The 21058-nt window shown below is 34.6% G+C and overlaps 1 protein-coding gene across 10 annotated transcripts in view; it reads left to right on the forward strand.

The window, feature by feature from the left end:
- The window catches only part of LOC123526554 (coiled-coil domain-containing protein 150-like), a 60747-nt gene that overhangs the window by 2033 nt on the left and 37656 nt on the right, over window positions 1–21058 (forward strand). For 7 of the 10 annotated variants that reach the window (XM_045305753.2, XM_053523042.1, XM_053523041.1 and 4 more), the window contains exons 2-8: window positions 10074–11168; window positions 12522–12646; window positions 13195–13380; window positions 13844–13973; window positions 14551–14687; window positions 15781–15834; window positions 19610–19717. In XM_045305753.2, the coding sequence (XP_045161688.2) occupies window positions 10769–11168; window positions 12522–12646; window positions 13195–13380; window positions 13844–13973; window positions 14551–14687; window positions 15781–15834; window positions 19610–19717 (1140 nt within the window). In that variant the 5' untranslated portion in view covers window positions 10074–10768. Of the gene's footprint in view, window positions 1–10073; window positions 11169–12521; window positions 12647–13194; window positions 13381–13843; window positions 13974–14550; window positions 14688–15286; window positions 15317–15780; window positions 15835–19609; window positions 19718–21058 lie in introns of all 10 variants that reach the window. The other 3 variants (XM_053523045.1, XM_053523047.1, XM_053523043.1) reach the window with 2 other exon arrangements.

The following is a 21058-nucleotide window of genomic DNA, read 5'->3' on the forward strand; positions in this document are numbered from 1 at the left end:
TAGAGTGTATTAGTTACAGAAAGCGTTTTGTTATAGTTGAATATCAGTTTTCAGCTCTATCCAAATGATATTCAAAACATGATGTAAAATTAAAATAATGACATATTTATTACTCACACTATTATCATTACATTCATTGAATTCATTGATTTGTTGCATATATCTATACATATATCATTTCTATAACAACAATATTACTCATAGACATAAATTAGCCTTTTCCATTATTCGAAATCACTTCCTGTTCTCTCGATGTGATACTGAAAAGTAAACAATTTGTTCGAAAATATACAATTTAAATTAATTCCAGACCTGGGGTCAATTATTTTAAAGTAATTAATTAAATTACAATTACATTGAGAAATGTCCAATTAAATTACAATTACCATTATATTAAATTTAACAATGTAATTAATTAAATTACAATTACATAGCAAATTGTAATTAATTACATTCAATTACAATACCAAATGTGGTACTTCTTACATGAACACTGTAGCAAAGTTCTTTTACTTTGTACTACATATACATAATAATTCACCTGTAAACTGATTTCAGTTATTTCAAAATTGAATTTAAGCTCAAAGTAAAATGTGTGTTTGCGGGAAATCATCACTCAGTCTTTAATATTATTGCAAAAGGAGCTAAAAGTCAGTCCAAATTAATAGTTAATACATTGTCAAGCAGAATTCGGTTAGAGAAGAATGATGCATGTAAAGTCAGGTATTTCTCTGAGGTCTGAATTTCTCTGAAGTTTATATGATCATGGTTCTGCAATATGTTTCTAATTTAACTAGAATACTTCAGTATTTAATCATTTACATTTTAAACATATATTTAAATTTTTTATTCTTGACACTACATGTTATCCAAAGACCACATTGAAAATAAGTTGTAAAACATTCATAAGCCATCCTAGAATAACTGTGTCATTAAAACTGTAGATTACTCATAATGTCTACAATAATTATGTCTCCCCCAGGAGACATATTGTTTTTGCCCTGTCCGTCTGTCCGTCCTTCCGTCCGTACGTCACACTTCATTTCCGAGCAATAACTGGAGAACCATTTGACCTAGAACCTTCAAACTTCATAGGGTTGTAGGGCTGCTGGAGTAGACGACCCCTATTGTTTTTGGGGTCACTCCATCAAAGGTCAAGGTCACAGGGGCCTGAACATTGAAAACCATTTCCGATCAATAACTAGAGAACCACTTGACCCAGAATGTTGAAACTTCATAGGATGATTGGTCATGAAGAGTAGATGACCCCTATTGATTTTGGGGTCACTCCGTCAAAGGTCAAGGTCACAGGGGCCTGAACATTGAAAACCATTTCCAATCAATAACTAGAGAACCACTTGACGCAGAATGTTGAAACTTCATAGGATGATTGGTCATGAAGAGTAGATGACCCCTATTGATTTTGGGGTCACTCCATTAAAGGTCAAGGTCACAGGGGCCTGAACATTGAAAACCATTTCCAATCAATAACTAGAGAACCACCTGTCCCAGAATGTTGAAACTTGATAGGATGATTGGTCATAAAGAGTAGATGACCCTTATTGATTATGGGATCACTCCGTCAAAGGTCAAGGTCACAGGGGCCTGAACATTGAAAACCATTTCTGATCAATAACTAGAGAACCACTTGACGCAGAATGTTGAAACTTCATAGGATGATTGTACATGCAAAGTAGATGACCCCTATCGATTTTGGGGTCACTCTATTAAAGGTCAAGGTCACAGGGGCCTGAACATTGAAAACCATTTCCGTTCAGTAACTTGAGAACCACTTGACCCAGAATGTTGAAACTTAATAGGATGATTGGTCATAAAGAGTAGATGACCCCTAACGATTTTGGGGTCACTCTGTGAAAGGTCAAGGTCACAGGGGCCTGAACATTGAAAACCATTTCCGGTCAGTAACTTGAGAACCACTTGACCCAGAATGATGAAACTTAGTAGGATGATTGGTCATGCAGAGTAGATGAACCCTAACGATTTTAGGGTCACTCTGTTAAAGGTCAAGGCCACAGGGGCCTGAACATGGAAAACCATTTCCAATCAATAACTTGAGAACCTCTCGACCCAGAATGTTGAAACTTCATAGGATGATTGTTCATGCAGAGTAAATGACCCTTAATGTTTTTGGGGTCACTCCGTTAAAGGTCAAGGTCACAGGGGCCTGAACATTGATAACCGTTTCCGATCAATAACTTGAGAACCACTTGACCCAGAATGTTGAAACTTCATAGGATGATTGAACATGCAGAGTAGATGACCCCTATTGATTTTGGGGTCAGTCTGTTTAAGGTCAAGGTCACAGTGGCTTGTTTATGTAAAATCATTTTTGGGAAATAACTTGAGAACCACTTGACCTACAATGTTGAAACTTAATAGGATGATTGGACATGCAGAGTACATGACCCCTATTTATTTTGAGGTCACTTGATCAAAGGTCAGGGTCACAGGAGCCTGAACAGTGACTTGAGAACCACTAGGCCAAGAGTGTTGAAATTTAGCGGGATGACTGGACATGCCAAGTAGATGATCCCTATTGCAGCCAACCATCAGTGTCTCTTTGACTTTCGCTCCTGACCCCTATTGACTTCTTGCCTATAGGACTTTGCATTGGGGGAGACATGCGCTTTTTTACAAAAGCATTTTCTAGTTATATTTTTTATCTTGTTAGAACTGTGATGTCAAATGCTATGTTGTTTGTATCATTTAATACAACAAATTTTATCACAGATAAAAAATGATACGCTAAGCATTTCAGTTTTTGCTCTGATAAAAATCTAAATAATAATGACGCAAATAACAATTTCAAATCATAATCTGATCATTTTCTCCAAAAACATAGTGACAAACATCATCAAAGATTACCAGTTGGTTCTAATAAGACAATTATATCAGAACAAAGGAGCTATGTCCAAGGGATAACACCTACCATAATATTCTATTATTATTCTTAACAGCTATGAAATGCAAATTAGCATGTTAAAGTGAAGTGTCACTGGTAATAAATGTATATATACTATTTGCACAACAAACTGGATTAGCATGTGCCATGTAATTGGAAAGTAATTGAAATGTAATTGTCAATTATACCCCAAAACTGCTCTGTAATTAATTGAATTACAATTACACGTAATTGATAAATGACCCAATTACAAATAACATTCAATTACTTAGGAAATGTAATTTAATTGCAATTAATTACAATTACATTTTTAATTACCCCAGGTCTGATTAATTCAGTACAGTGCAATTCAAGATGGACATACAAAACTGTCTTTAGAGCCGTAGGAATAGCCACCTGCGGGCTATTTCACTATTCTTACGGGACAGTAGGAATAGCCACTTCCAAAATTTTTAATTCAAGGTGGCGAATAAAAAATTGCAAGTGGTGAAAATGGTAAATTCTATGCATTTGTTAGGCCTCAATTTGACTGCTTTATGTAAACAACTGTAATGATGTTCTTTGAAGTAATGATATACAGCAATAAATTTCACATACATATTATGAAGTAGCATATGTCATTGACATTTTGACATACATGTGGGGTGTAATTTGCAGCCAATTAGCAGACAGTATATATAATATATCCAGTTTTGAGCAGTTACTGTTCTGTTGCAATTACAATTAATTCTATGATTCTGTTCTTTAAATGTTAAAAAAGTAACTTACCTTAAATATATATTTTCAAGAGTTCCAAATAATTTTTACTTCTGCTTTTCAGACCACAATTTAATATTTAAAACTACTTAACTGAAATTCACACATATTTTTTGACACCCTCATCAGATACTGGGCAAAACCTGTCGGACAATTTTAGCTTTTTCTTTGCATTCATGCCTATAATAGCGGGATCAATTTGAGGAACCTGTTTATTCTGTGTGAAGTCACTGCTCAATTATTGACATGTATTCATTAAGGGACTCAGTGCCAGGGCTTTTTCCCCGTATAAATCTACCTCCCGTAAAAGGAGGTAATCCCAATGCAAAAAAGTATGTTTTTTTCCCAAAGTTGAATTTAAAATTCCCAAATGATTATACCTTTTAGGGTTTTTGCTGTTTTAAGATAGTTTTGCTGATTTGTATGTATATTTAGGTAAATTATAATACTGTTGAACGATTACTGAAATGCAATTCATTAATATTTCACACAAAAACACATTTATGTAGATTTTGGTAAATTGCAAATTGTCCCAATTAAGACAATTTCCGAGAGTATTTTCCCAATTCCACCAGTGTCAGTGGCATTCCCAAATTGATAAAAAAAAGGCCTGAGTGCAGTACACCTTTTATATTTAAAAACAACAGTCAAATGTTTTGTGGGTTTTCATGATGCTATTGTGCTAATTGCACTGGGAGTTTCAATCATTGTCAATACTTACTTTTTAGCTCGACTATTCATAGAATAGTAGAGCTATTGGACTCGCCCATGCGTCAGCGTCCGCGTCGGCGTCCGCGTTCCGATTTGGTTAAGTTTTTGTATGTAAGCTGGTATCTCAGCAACCACTTGTGGGAATGGATTGAAACTTCACACAATTATTCACTGTGATAAACTGACTTACATTGCACAGGTTCCATAACTCTGTTTTGCTTTTTTACCAGTTATGCCCCTTTTTTGACTTAAAAATTTTTGGTTAAGGTTTTGTATGTAAGCTGGTATCTCAGTAACCACTTGTGGGAATGGATTGAAACTTCACACACTTATTTACTGTGATAAACTGACTTACATTGCACAGGTTCCATAACTCTATTTTGCTTTTTTACAAAATTATGCCCCTTTTTCGACTTAGAATTTTTTGGTTAAGGTTTTGTATGTAAGCTGGTATCTCAGTACTCACTAATGGGAATGGATTGAAACTTCATATACTTGTTCACTGTCATGATCTGACATGCACAAAGCAGGTCCCATAACTTTATTTTGCTTTTTTACAAAATTATGCCCCTTTTTCAGCATAGAAATTTTTGGTTAAGTTTTTGTATGTAAGCTGGTATCTCAGTATCCACTAATGGGTAAGGATTGAAACTTCACACACTAGTTCACTGTCATGATATGACATGCAGTGCAAAGGGTCAATAACTCAACTTTGCATTTCACAAAATTATGCCCCTTTTTGAACTTAGGAGTTTTTGGGTTAAATTCTTATATGTAAGCTGGTATCTCAGTACCCACTAATGGGAATGGATTGAAACTTCATACACTTGTCCACTGTCATGAGCTGATAAGCACTATGCAGGTTCCATAACCCTATTTTATTTTTTTACTAAATTATGCCCCTTTTTCGACTTTCTTATTCATTCAAGCGACAAGGCTGTTAAATAGTCGAGCGTTGCTGTCCTCCGACAGCTCTTGTTCCTGAGGTAATTGTTGAATCTTTTTTTGGCACTCAGAATACATAGTAACAGGGTTTTCTTGACATTGGCACTGGTTGCTCAGACTGAACAAAATACCTTGAATTTCAATTTAATCACATGTGATAGGTAAATATATTTTCATGAAAAAACCCTTTTACATCTAGCTTCAATATCACCATTTACTAATGGAAAATATAAAAAAACATTCAAACATATACAGATTCTCTCCTCTCAGGCTCATGTACCCACTCGCACAAATGTGTCTCTGAAAACCTTTTTATGTCCAGTGTGGTCCATGAGTGGGTAAATATTAGAGGTTCAGTAACTATTTATACAGGTTGTCTAGAAATCCCACTATAAGAGTTTGTAGAGGTCTGGTAACTGAATCTTTAGGCTTTTGGATGACTGGAACCCTAGCCACATTGTTTTGCAATGAGTGCAGTATTGAAAGGTTAGTGTAATGATACAGGAAAACAGAATGTTTTTCTGTCTGTATTTAATGTATAGGTGCATAAGATTATGTTAAAGTAAACCATTCAGTTTGTGAATATTTAATTATACTTGTGCCATTTTGTTGTTGTTTTCAGCCCAGGATTTCTTTCTCAAGGCTTGAGCTAAGGGGCGACTTGAGCGAAATAGTCACTCTGGAGCTGCCCACTTCGCTTTAATCTGACATCAAAGCAAAACTCAAGTCATTCAATTTTTTTATCCGTACATGTACCAATTATTGGTCTACTGACAATTTGCAAGCTTGTCAACTTGACTCAAATATATGAAGGTATAATTTAAGCTCCCCCTACTTCCATTCCCGAGAAGTATGAAGGTGGTTACGTCACTAGTTTGTGTTGTTAATCTTAATAGGAGGGATTGATATTACTTCAACTGAAATATTCTCTTTTTGTGCTTTAAGAAATATCTTAACTCGAATCATTTCATTAAATCCACTTAAGTTTACATTGTAAAACACTCAGATTTAGATACCTGCTCTGACAAAAATAGCTTTACTGAAATTCAGGCACATTTTGACATTTACTGCATCAGAAACTGGATTAAACCTGTTGGACAACTTTTTCTTTTGATCCATGCTGACACTAGCAGGATCAAAGACATGTGACGTCAATCAGGTGACTGCTGTTAACAAGTAGTTAACTTAGGGCCGATGCAATACACATTTAATGTCATTAAAAGGCCTGTGAAATGCTTTTATGGGTTTTCGAGATTTAACTTTTAATATAGTAAGGACTGGAAACTTGATTTCTTTTTCTAATTCTGTTCTTACTTAACACCAGCCTGTCTGCTGCACATTACAGTGTTTGATACTTTAAATGAACCGTCTTATAAAAAGGAAATTATACAAAAACAGTTGCAAGTATATAAATTTTAGTTCCTTTTTTGTCTGGCAAGTCGTGGCACCTAAATTTCTCCACTTCTCCCTAATTTAAGCTGAGGGAGAAGTGACTTCTCCCTTAAATCTAAGCCTAGCTTAAGCCCTGTTTCATCTGGAACTGCTACTTGGCTGTGAATCATTTTCAGGACAACATTCAGTAAAGTAACATTGCTTAGGCCTGCTCTTCAAGAATCTGACAACACTTAAAGTTTTTTCTTTTTAACTTGAATGCTCATATTCTCTTTAAATAAGGTCTGTTTTGAGAGAAAATTACAAAGTTTGCTATTATGCATGGACACTGTCACATTGTGATATTGCACTGAAATCATGAGCTTACATGCAAAAAATTTGTCAAATGAGTATAATATTAGTGAGAATGATAGGATGGTTAAGACAGTGTGATAATCTTTTTTACTAGGGCGATAATATTTTTATTCTTCATTTTACAAACCCTCCTACGACAAAATAAATTGGGGAATTTTACTTTTCTGTCGGGAAATTAATTTTTTTATTTCCTCCTCTGTCATTATTCTTTATTTTTTACTCTATACTCCTTTTCTACAGTATAAATAAAATGGGGATTTGAAATTTTATTTTTAATTTTATTCCCTCCTCCTACGACACTTGGGCAATTCCATGGTTTGTAAAACAAACAATAAAAAAATAAAGGCCTAGTGCCAGCTGTCCTTAAAGAGTGATGGAAATTGGCGATTTTAGAAAATATACATTTTAAGTTTGGTTTACTTTAATAGTAATGACTTACTCACTTGGCTTGTCATATCTGATATTCTATTATGGCCATCCAAGGCATCCCCATAAAGGATAGTAACCTGTAAATGAAGAAGTTATCAGCTTGTCCTAAGCCATCAAACTCAGATAGCTTGAACACCATCCTTTGCTTGAAGTCACTGTCCAGTCTTGATAAAATTCCAATATAAGGTATATTGTTCAACACCAGAAAATTCTAACTCTCAGACTCGACCAAAGGTCCTGACAAATGTTTTTAATTGTTTTATAATGCATTTCATATCTTTCCCTCGAACATACAAGACACATTTCAGATATTTCTGTTAGAATGTTGCCTTTAGAAAATTGATTGACATGTGTTTATCAAAGCATATTTTTTGTTGTTGCATACATGTTGTATACAAATGTACCATTTACTATTGCTACAACACATACGGCAGTTGAGTTATCAGGTACATATTGTAATGTCCCAAAATCTCAATGGTTAATTTGAAGCTGACAACTCGGACAAATTTTGCTGGTCTCATCCTTATTTGACCGACTATATATTGATAGATATTCAAATCTCTTGGCACTGACATTCACTTTAAGAAGAAGGTATGACTACTGTGTGAAATAAGCATACGTCCATTCACCATGTTGAATTTATTGCTTAGCTACAAAGAATTGTACCTTTTCCTCCCTGCATTTTTTTCTGAAATTCTGTCATATTTATTTGCTATGATAATACATGTATATAATCTTTCATCTTAAAACAGTTTTCCTGAAATTGCACTGTCTGCAGCAGTTTTCGATTGTGATTAGTCTCAAGATTGAATAAATGGTAGGTAGACTCGGTCTGAATGAAGTTAGTATCAATTGTTATTGATGCAACCGACAGATACTTGGGCTTTAGATATGCCAGGCAATCAGTTCTGGATCCTATGAAACATCTTGTACCACTTATTTTTTTGCTAAAATAAATCATACCATGACAGCATTTTAAGGGCTAAAATTCAGCATGACTCCCCACTCCAAAAACAATTCCCTCCCACCACATTCTTGCCAAAAAATGATCTTAACTTTTTTACATATTTTAAAGAAAATTCATTCCTAAAATAATATAATCCATTTAAAAACACAAAAGAATGTGCTTTTAAGTAATTTTCTCCTGTACTGTTATATATTTATTTTCACCCAATTTTATCATTTGATTTAGTCGTTACAGTTTTCTCCTCCTGGTCACTGCATAGTTGTAAGAAGTTTAGATAAAAAAAAATCTCAAAATATGCTGTCAAAGCATTAGTTACTACATGATACAAAACCTAACAAAAGCATAAACTTTCGACTTTATTATTCCCAACTTTGTAGCTTATTTTTCAGTAATTGAAGCAGACTTTCGCAAATAATTAATGGTTGAATTAAAGTAATTCATTTGAATATGCCAAATAAATTATAATTTGTTTAAAATTGGTGCCTTAAATCTTGAAGGGTTTGGATTTTGTAGTAATTTAACACGCTTACTACTAAATGCTGTTTTTAAGGCAGATAACTCTTTCAGTACTGCATGGTGACCTATGACTGACTGCATATCTTTGTTTCTTAGATGATTGTCCTTCAATACCAAAGTTTGTAGAAATTCTGTTTTTTGTAAATATTTTGCTCATCTCGTATACAGAATTTGTAGTGAACTCCTAAAAACATTTAACCCTTATAATGCTAAACACGAATGATTCTGCCTTTGCTACCAGTGTAGATCATGATCAGCCTGCACATCCATGCAGTCTGATCATGATCTACACTGTTCACTATTAAGTCAGTATCGTTTAGGTAAGCACCACTTTAAACAGTTAATGATACTGTCCAAATTGAAAGATGGACAAGTCTATTATAGAAATGTAGCAGGATAAGGTTTAATATATTTTTTATTGAGTGAGGACCAAAGTTTTAGCCAGTTGTAGTACTGTCTGGCTATGAAATCAGGAGGAATTAGTTCAAGCCCCTGCTCCCCCCCAAGATAAAATTCTGACATTTGGATTTATGTTAGAGAACTTTGTAAGGGTGTTTTGTATCAGGCACACTAAAGAATCAGGGAAGCTTCTGAAATTGACGCACTTTCTGTATCTAGCAGCTGCACTGTTATACAGCTAAAATTATAACTTAGTTCTGTGGATGAAATTCTCAGGAATTGCCCATATGGGTTACATGACTATGATTTAGTTAAATTTACGGTACTTAAAACAGGGAATACCACTTATATTTCTTCCGTTTTTTCAATTTTCACTACTAACATTTCAGTTGTGAGTTTCAAAGTTAATGCTATTGAAATCTAATTGAAATTTAAGTTAAATAAAAGTCCCAACTTTTCAGATTTTTTTTAATGATTATAATACACATTCAGTTTGTTTAATGTGATGCTTTTTGAATGAAAATTATTTTTGCCATTCTGTGGATGCATTTAAATTTTTGATTGGTTCACATTGAATTTCATGAGATCAGATGTCGGACATCTAAACTCTGTAATGTAATGTCACAGCATTGTAATTTAATGTCAAAATTCTTTGTATCAATATCTTTTAATCTTTTTCAGAATATAATCTCGAATTCAGCCAGTTCATCGATATTGTCAACAATCAATACCCGACAATGAAATCTCTATCATAGGTACAAGGATAGTAACAAAATACAGAACAGAAGGAATTTTGGTAACATTTTTGTCAACCTGACTGAACATGAATGGAATTGTATACAGACTGATACAGTGTACTTAATATGTCAAACTGGAGAGGAAATTGTAAAATAACGAGAAATTTCCACTAAGTGCTGTCCGTGGGTAGCAAGATATTATGTGAATTTATGTCTGTTTTATGCGAATTTATGGCATAATTGGTATTACACTGAGGATTTTTAGTTTGAACACATGTTGAAGAGGATTAGGTGGAAACCTTGTAAATGATAAGATATGTATTGATTTACAGGCAAGATCAAAATTCAAGTATTTCGGTGTTTGTAAAGCACTACCGAATCTCAGTTTGAAGATGTAGGCAAAATTATTTTGTGAAGTAGAACTTTCAGTGAAGAGAGAGGAGTAGATATTTCACATTGAAGAAGTTAACTTTTATCAGCTTGTGTTTGAATAGAGTTCTTCATATTCTCCTGGTAATTGTAGCGAAATAGACAGATAAAAGATTGTCGTTCCTCAGTGCACTTGAAAACGTGTTGCAAATAGTTTGTAAATAATGCGTAAAATCTGGTGTAAGGAATAGAAAGGAAAAGTTGGAAAATATGTCAGCTAGGGCAGTAATTCCGCCATTGACTGTGGATCCTTTGCCACAGAAACAGAGTTATGAGATGTTAGAATCGCGACTGAAAGCTGCTGAAAGTGATACCCGTCTACTCATTGATCATTTAGGAAGTATGGGGTTTGATACACCTCTTGAAGGAAAAAGTGGTTCATATGAAACTGTTTCCCCTTTTCGGGGCCAGGTGAACCAGACAAATTTCGAAATGTTTAAAAACAACTATGAAAACCTAGTTTCAAGAGTGTGTAAAAATGAAAGTGTTCTACAAAGTTTGAAATTAAACATGGTGAATTTACATGGAGATAAGAACTTCAAGCAGAAAAGTGACCTTGAAATGAAAGAAAAGTTCCAGTTTGCAAGAGAGGCCTATGAACAAGAAATAGGTATGTATCATGGTATGTTTCTTGAAGAGGGCATCACATATTAGGGTACAATAATGTAGATGAGCATTGAGCAACACTGTTTTGTCTGTTATATTTGGAAAAAAAAAGTTTTTTTGGTATGCTACTTTTTATGGTGTTTTTTTTTTATGGTAGTATTATCTCTGAGATCATTTTACACTTGTAATACCACTCAACAGAGAATTCGATTGAGTTACTGCACTTTATGTTTTGATAAAACTGTAACATAAATAACCCGCCAGGTTAGCTCAGTAGGTAGAGCATTGGTCTAAGGATCTTGGGGTCGTGAGTTCGATCCTCTGGCGGGGCGTATGTTCTCCGTGACTATTTGATAAACGACATTATGTCTGAAATCATTAGTCTTCCACCTCTGATTCATGTGGGGAAGTTGGCAGTTTCTTGTGGAGAACAGGTTTGTACTGGTACAGAATCCAGGAACACTGGCTAGGTTAACTGCCCGCCATTACATGACTGAAATATTGTTGAAAAACGGCTCAGGATGAGCTATTGTGATCGCTCACCGTCGGGCGTCCGTCCATTGTCTGTCTGTCCAAAGTTTCCTGTAAACAACATTTTCTCTTAAACCACTAGGCCAATTTAGATGAAACTTCACAGGGATGTTCTTTGGATAGTCTTCTGAAAATTTTTTAAAAAAATTGTATTTAATACAGAACTCTGGTTGCCATGGCAACTGAAAGGAAAAATTTTAAAAAATCTTCCTGTCCAAAACTACTGGGCCTAGAGCTTTGATATTTAGTATGTAGTGTCATCTAGTGGTTCTCTACCAAGATTGTTCAAATTATCTCCCTAGAATCAAATATGGCCCTGCCCTTTGGGTCAAATGGTTTACATAGACTTACATAGGAAAAACTTTGAAACTCTTCTTGTCCAATACCACAGGGCCTATTGCTTTGATATTTTGTATATAGCATCACCTAATGGTCCTCTATCAGGTTTGTTCAAATTATCCCCTTTGGGTCAAATACGGCCCAGCCCTGGGGGTCACATGGTTTATATATACTTATAAATAGAGCGAAACTTTGAAAATCCTCGTGTACAAAACCACATGGCCTAGGGCTTTAATATTTTAGTATGTAGCATCACATATATAATAGTCTTTTACCAAGATTGTTCAAATTATCCCCTGGGATTAAAAATGGCCCTTCCCTGGGGTGGGGTGGCACATAGTTCAAATAGACTCAGGTGAGCGATATAGGGCCATTGTAGCCCTCTTGGGTTTTTTTGGGGGTTTTTCGAATAGATTGATGTCACAAATATCAATGATACTAACAAAAATGGTACTATTTTATGTTTTTGTTATTCGTTAAATTGCAGGAAAACTGACTAGACAGGTAGAATATTATAGAGAAGAATTGAACTCGGAGCTGGATAGCAAGGAAAAGGCCAGGGAAGAGATAAGGGAGTTACAAAAAGCTCTCGGACAGGCTGCAGAAACAAGGGTATAATACTTGCCTAAACTTTCAAATTTTTATTTTAGTCATGTTGCATTGCTGTGTGTCGGTTATAGATCCAAAATGCAATCAATAAACTGTATATTCTTTTTACTTATGATTGTTCTGAAAACCTCTGTTATGATTTCCGTTAGTTTCCATTCATAGGCAAGGCAGCTTAAACTTATATGAAATAACAAATTCTGTTTTCTGTAAGAATTTGTATAAACAATTGTTTGTTTTGTTTGGCTTAATGTCGCACTGACACAAATTATAGGTCATATGGCGACTTTCCATGGCGGAGGAAGACCCCAGTTGCTCCTCTGTGCATTATTTAATAGCGGGCACCTCCGAGAGAACCAGTATAAACAATTGTGTTTTTGATAAAATCCGTGCTTCAAAATTCTATTCATGCAGAATTATTGTGAAAAGTAAGGGTATATCCTTAACACTATGTTGTCAGCGGAAGAAATTATTCCAAAGACTTTTCAACCTGTTGAAACTAAATAGATTCATAAAGGAACAAAATGTTCTAAAACATTTCACTACTTGCTCAGATGGAGGTTGCCATGACAGCAGAGGGCTTGAACATGTCCCAGCAGAAGTTACAGAAACGAATATCAGACTTGAAGGAGGAGGTGGCCAGGGAGCAGAGCCTGCGTGCCAGCTTGGAGGAATCACACAACACACTTCTGACCAGAGTTAGGGAAATGGAGAGTGTTGTTGAAATTGAAAGATCAGGGGTAAATTTTATATTTATTTATCTAACTTAAAAATGGTATGATCTTTCAGCTGGAAAGAATTTCTATTTGCAAGCAAGCTTGGTTTATTTTGGAAGTAGGAAGCACTTTGTTTATTTTAGATTCCAGACATAATTTAAATAATGAATAAATTAATTTAATAACAGCCTTTTTTTTTTACCATAAGTCTTTAGAGAGGACAACTACCAACTGTGTTCAACTACCAACTGTGTTAGTATACATGTATATCATAATTTACTTCTCAAAAGCTTTATTAAATGTTGGTCTGAAAAATGCTTGTATATTAAGAAGGTACTGGTACTGGTACTTTTCTCATCAAATGGTGTATTACAGGACTACAGATGGTAAGAAGAACACACATAATGGCATGATGGCATGTTTTTCAAAATACCTGAGCAATTTCTTGAAGTCCAGTATAATGAGTTGATTTAATTACCTGTTCTAGGTGAAGAACATGACCACAGAGTATGCCCAGATGAAGGCAGAGACAGAGATGTTGAGAGAAAAGCTGAGAGACGAGATCAGGAAAAAACAGACTGCCGAAAGCAGCTATAGCATGCTGTGTGAGGAAAAAGGTTTGTACTTTATGAATGTTCTTGTGGCTAAAATACCTAGGAAATCAGTATAACTCTTGGACTTATATTTTTATGGGCTTCTTGGTTTCATCGTTTCAAATAAATTTCAGTCCCAGTCCTCTAAGTTGAAACATTGAAATTCAGTGCTAACAAAAATTGAATGATTTAACCATATACCAAGTACATTGTATTGCGAAGAAAAAAAAAAGAAAACAACTGAAAAAATTGTTACAGCCTTTTAGTTGGTAGATTTCCTTTGACATTACAGATTGTTGCCAGTTTTGACTGATACAAATGACAGAAGAAGAACAAATTGACGATAAAACTATGTCTGTAATTTTCCAGACTAATTTATAATTAAAATGAGTTAAAAGCACAGTTTGCTAAACAGTTACAAAAATTTGTTCAGAGCTGTAGGAAGGTCAATGTAGTGTAAGCGAGGAAAAATAAACGTTTGGCTATTGATGACAGTCTTGTAGTCTAAACTGTGTAACCTGGGTAAATTGATATTTTAAATTTTAATCATTTATTTGTTCATTGCTGATAATTTTGTAAAATAATTACTTTTTATTTTCAGATAATTTATTGTTGAATTACAACAGTGCGGAGAACGATCGTCAGGTTCTGGTTACCGAGGTAACGCGATTGCGAGAGCAGTATGAAGATTTAATCAAACAGATGGAGCAGACGCAAACAATCATAGACAAACAACAGGTAGGTCATGAGTTCACAGCTGGTCCATCATTTTGTTTTGTGTTGAAATCTTTTTAGAGGAACTTAGTTAATGTTTTTCTATATATTTCTGTTTTTATTTACCAAGGATATTTTAAGCAGGCAGTGCATGTTTTATAGTTAATTTATTGGTGAGAGTTCGGTGCTATATATTTATTGAAGACTTTATTGTTGTGATATCAGGGTTCATGGTTATAAAACATGAGTTTGAAGACCAGTTTCAGAATGCAACCATATTATTGGTCAGTTTTAAAACTGTGCTTAATATCGACCTATCAGATGCTGGAGACCAGTTTCAAAATTGGTGAACGCCAAGAAGAAGAAGAAGAAGTTTCAGAATGCAACCATATTGGTTAATTTTAAAACTGTGTAAATATCAACCAATCAGATGCAGTAAAATTAAACTGATTCCTTACCCTCAGCTTAGTCAGCATTATGGAATTTTAAGGACAATTTTGTGGAAATAAGATTTGCTAGACTTAGTGTGGTTTTGATCAGTTATTTACAAAAAGTCTTAATTTTATTTCACCAGCAAAGCAACTGATATTCTAATCATGTCTTTTATGAAATACTGTTTACAGGGACATTTCTCTAAAAGGTTTTATTCCAGAGTAAGATGTTACACTTAAGAATGTATGTTTTTGCACATGTACAAATTTGATAAGGTTAAGGAAGCATATATGAGCCGTGCCGTGAGAAAACCAACAAAGTGGGTTTGCGACCAGCATGGATCCAGACCAGCCTGCGCATCCGCGCAGTCTGGTCAGGCTCCATGCTGTTCGCTTTTAAAGCCTATATATGGAGAAACTGTTAGCGAACAGCATGGATCCATGCTGGTCGCAAACCCACTATGTTGGTTTTCTCATGGCACGGCTCATATATAGTTGAAGAGTACATGTACTTGATTTCTTGGTTGATATTGGTGTTTCAGACATTTTGTATTTGTTGTAGATGCTCATTTAGAATTACTTCGGTCAGTGATATGTAAATTATGTGGTAACCAACAGCAGATTAAACTCTTGTTTGAAATAGATATTTTAGTTTGTAAAAAAACATCCCTTTATGAATATTTTAGGAAATATTTTTAACTGATAAGCTCAAATCTGCTGACCAAGTGACCGATTGTTTGGTAAGAGAAGCTATATTTGTTAATGAATGAAAGAAGAATAAGAAAAATGTGAATAACATAGCTAAACAGATGAGCATATACTTATAGCATGTTGTGAAATCTAAAATGATGTGAACAAGTGTGTGTTTCCCCTTTGTTACCTTACTTTGTAAAAAGGGTAACGGTAGGTTGGTAACACTGAAGTTTTTATTTTGCTTACTGTTTTAATGCAGTATAGTTTTAGGTGTACAAGCACTAAATAGTGACATAATGCGAAAAAAAGGAATCATTATGGCGGAATGAAAATTTTCTCAGTCTTTTTTGCACTGTAATAGTTCTAGAACACACAATTTATCCTTGATTTTGGTTTAGTATTGACAAGGTTCTTCAAGAAAATCTGGGTTAAAGATTCCTGTTTTGTTCTACAACATTTAATAGTTTGTTACTTCTGTAAAGAGTAAAAATGCCAGCTATTAAGTGTATGTATGCCTTTTTAGCTCACCTGTCACAAAGTGACAAAGTGAGCTATTGTGACTGCTTGATGTCCACCGTGCGTAGTGCGTCGGGCGCCAATAATTTCTAAAAAAATCTTCTTGAAAACCACTGGGCAGAATTACACCAAACTTCACAGGAATGATCCTTGGGTGGCCCCCTTTCAAAATCGTTCAAAGAATTGAATTCCTTGCAGAACTCTGGTTGCCATGGCAACTGAAAGGAAAAACTTTAAAAATCTTCTTGTCCAAAACCTCAGGGCCTAGGGCTTTGATATCTGGTGTGTAGCATCATCTAGTGGTCCTCTACCAAAGTTGTTAAAATTATCTTCCTAGGGTCAAATATGGTCCCGCCCCGGGGGTCCTGTGGTTTATATAGACTTATATAGGGAAAACTTTGAAAATCTTCTTGTACAAAACCACATGGCCTAGGGCTTTGATATTTAGTGTGTAGCATCATCTAGTGGTCCTCTACCAAAATTATTCAAATTATCCCCCTAGGGTCAAATATGGCCCCGCCCGGGGGTCACATGGTTTATATAGACTTTCATAGGAAAAACTTTGAAAATCTTCTTGTACAAAAGCACATGGCCTAGGGCTTTGATATTTGGTATGTAGCATCATCTAGTGGTCCTCTACCAAGATTATTCAAATTATCCCCCTAGGGTCAAATGTGGCCCCGCCCCGGGGGTCCCAAGTTTTACATAGACTTATATAGGAAAAAAAGTTTAAAAATCTTCTGTTCTGAAACCACAACACTTAGACCTTTGATATTTGGTTTGTAGCATTGTCTTATGGTCCTCAAACAAAATTGTTCAAATTGTACCCCTTGGGTGAAAAGAGGCCCTGTCCTAAGGGTCCCAAGTTTTATATAGACTTGTATAAGAAAAAGCTTCAAAAATCTTCATGTCTGAAACCATACCACCTAGGCTTTTGATATTTGGTATTCTGCATTGTCTAGTAGTCCTCTACCAAAATTGTTCAAATTATGCCCCTGGGGTTAAAAGAGGCCCCGCCCTGGGGTCACTTAGTTATTATGTGAGTTATATAGGAAAAATACTTCAAAAATCATCTGATCCTATTTCCAAGACTGTTTAATTATAATTACCTGATGACCCCAAGTAATATGATGTCACTTGACTGTGACCTTGACCTACTGACCTACTTTCTTGTTTTTTAAGATACAGCCTTGAAATTTTGGTGACGTACACAGTTTTGCACACAAATTGTAAAACTGAATTTCATTGACCATGAATGTGACCTACTGACTTTCTTAATATTTTATCATCAGTTTGACATTTGAAACATGTAGCTCATATTACTCAGGTGAGCGATCCAGGGTCATCATAACCCTCTTGTTAGAGCACTTACAATTTTGTCTGCTGCTTTGTAGAATAGTAAGTTTTTCTAAGTGTGACTTTTTCAGTTTATTGATATTTATTAAATTATCCAAGGTTGTCCAAACATCTGCAAAGTTAAAGAAAATAAAAGGGGAGACACTTAACATTTAGCTTGTGTTTCAAAGGGAGAAACATTATCTAGATATAACTGCTACTGCTTTAAATTATTTACCAGCTTGCTGTCTGTAAATTGAGAGCTGAACTTGAGTTTTCTTTACTCATTTTATAAAAACAGATCTATGACAATTATCTCAAGTGTTAGGATATTGAAATTTAATTTAGTTTCTTTTCCTCTTTGTCTTTTTATGTTGTCAAATGTAGCAAAGAAGTTGGCAGCATGTGCCATATTAAAGTAATTTAAAATGTTTTCAACAATTATCACAGACCCTGACAGAGCTGAAAGCAAGTGGATAAAAAGACAAAGTAGATTGTATATATTTTAAAAAGGCTTTAGGTAAAGTACTGATCAGTTGCAAAGGAAGAAATTTCAGACATACGGTAATACAATTTCAATAAGAGTCAATTGTTGATCAAAAGAGGCTATTTGCAAGCTTTTGTTTTTAAAGAGTGCATGTATCTAAAAATTGTTCTGATGCTTAATTTTATTTTTTTTGGCTGTCAGACTTGCATATATGTATTCAAGATTTTTATGTTCTGCAGTTACTTGCTTGATCTTAACAACTGCTTTATCCTTGGTGTAAACGACTTGTAAATAGCTGCCTAAATATTTTATGCAAAATACAGTATATTACGGTTTTGAAAGTATGTCACTTTTAGATGATGTTTGATTTACTATGTAGATAATTGTGTCATTTTGTATTCTACATTTTAGAAAAAGCAAACACTCTGTAGATATTTTTTATTAGTGGACATAAATATGTTGTAAAAGATATTCATTATGGGGTTACAGAAATATGTATATACTGACGTCTGCCTGGTAGGAACATTATAGTAACTTATTGAACTTAAAGAAAAACTTCCCATAAGATTCTCTAATGCACTGGGTGTGTAATTAACATACTGGTAGAAATCTAGATGCAACTTTCCTAACAATGACACATTCGTTTGACTTAGGGACAATATCCCATACATAAACTATGCCATGACAAAAGGCTTTGAGTGATTTCTCTAATTTAAAAGTTTTCATTCTTATGTTATTTTTAATTTATGCAGAATATGTGAAAGGTGATATCGTTAAAAAAATCCTTTAGTTGAAAAGCTCTGATATGTTTCATCTCTGGTAATTTCAGATTCATTTATATAAGTCCTTTTGCTGTAATTTTTCTTCTTTATTTAGTACTCACTTCTGTTCCCCATTAAGTTACAATGGTCAATATTTTTCCATACACTGAAGCTTGAATTTCATATCGGGTGCTGACGTAATTTGATGTGTGTTGTTGCATTTTTTTGATTTAGTTCAGTATTGTCAATCTTATTCAGGCTGTTGAACATATTCATAATATTTACATCACATTTATACTTGTAGGTACATATGTAATAAAAAGGTTATCTTTGCATTGGGAAATATGCACTCCTTCTTAAGCGGAAGAATATTGTGCTCCAAAAGTCGCGCAGTATTTCCGCTGCACTGAACTCGTGCATAGCTAATAACCTATAAATATTAAATTATGACTCGGCAATTCACTACCAATATATTGTGTGACTTTTATAAGCAATATTTAAAAAAATCTTAAAATCAAGTAACAGATATTGGTCAGTACTTAATGTAGACCCACAGGAATTTTTCAATATTGAATAGCTTTGAGAACAAAGGCAATTCTGGGAAGGGGTGTGATTTGGATTAAGTGGAGTTCAGTTGAGAACCGTTCCTCTCTATTGAATGTTTTTTGTGATTTACATGTGCACATTGTCTCACTGCACGTGTTGTTTTTGCTGTGTTTGTAGAACAAGAATAAAGAGTTGGTGGAGGAGAATGAGAATCTGACACAAATGTTGCGTACGACAGCAGCCGATCACGATAAAATAAATGCACAATTGAAACGTGAGCTTCAGGTAATGGTTTACAGTTTGTGCAAAAATTGATTTTGACAGAAGAATAAAAAGCACATAATACTAAATGTTTAAAGCAATGGCATTAAAACAGTTTTCACTTTTTCAATGGCAATTATGTGACATAAGTGGTTATTGGCACAAGTAAACTGATATTGACATGACAGTTTATTTAGGTTTAGAAACGTTAATAACCACTTAAGGCAAGCCATTTCAGTTGAATGAGTTGTTAAAGTGATACGTACCCAAATGTAACTTCTGGTTATTGACTCAGCACGCAAATTGCCAGTAATCTGTTATTGTGCACTTTTCTGGTGACGGGTAACAGGACTTTCTCTTGTAAAATTTTATTACTAGTTTGAGTGATCATATTGTTTATAGAATTTCAAAGATGAAATATAATGTGTGAAAGCATAATTGTTTAAGAATTACCACATACATTGGAGGCAAAACATAATAAAAAATGTACAGATGAAACATGTATTTTTAGCTCGACTTTTCGAAGAAAAAGTAGAGCTATTGCACTCGCCCCGGTGTTGGCGTCGGCGTTGTGGTTGGTTGAAGTTTTTTATAAAGTCAAATATCTCTGTTACTATCAAAGCTATTGACTTGAAACTTGAAATATTGTTTACTATCAAAGTCTACACCAGGAGAAACAATCCCCATAACTCTGATTCGAATTTTGATGGAGTTATCCCCTTTTTAGCTCATCTGATTTTTTGAAAAAAAATGATGAGTTATTGTCATCACTTGAGCGGTTGTCGGCGTCGGCATCTGCGTCGGCGTTGCCTGGTTAAGTTTTATGTTTATGTCAGCTTTTCTCCTAAACTATCAAAGCTATTGCTTTGATACTTGGAATACTTGTTCACCATCATAAGCTGACCCTGTATAGCAAGAAACATAACTCCATCTTGCTTTTTGCAAGATTTATGGCCCCTTTTGTACTTAGAAAATATCAGATTTCTTGGTTAAGTTTTATGTTTAGGTCAACTTTTCTCCCAAACTGTCAAAGCTATTGCTTTGAAACTTGGAATACTTGTTCACCATCATAAGCTGACCCTGTACAGCAAGAAACATAACTCCATCTTGCTTTTTGCAAGATTTATTGCCCCTTTTGGACTTAGAAAATCAGTTTTCTTGGTTAAGTTTTATGTTTAGGTCAGCTTTTATCCTAAACTATCAAAGCTATTGCTTTGAAACTTGCAACACTTGTTCACCATCATAAGTTGACCCTGTACAGCAAGAAACATAACTCCATCCTGCTTTTTGCAAGATTTATGGCCCCTTTTGGACTTAGAAAATATCAGATTTCTTGGTTAAGTTTTATGTTTAGGTCAACTTTTT

Source organism: Mercenaria mercenaria, chromosome 14 (genome assembly GCF_021730395.1).
Source record: "Mercenaria mercenaria strain notata chromosome 14, MADL_Memer_1, whole genome shotgun sequence".
NCBI classification, from domain to species: domain Eukaryota; kingdom Metazoa; phylum Mollusca; class Bivalvia; order Venerida; family Veneridae; genus Mercenaria; species Mercenaria mercenaria.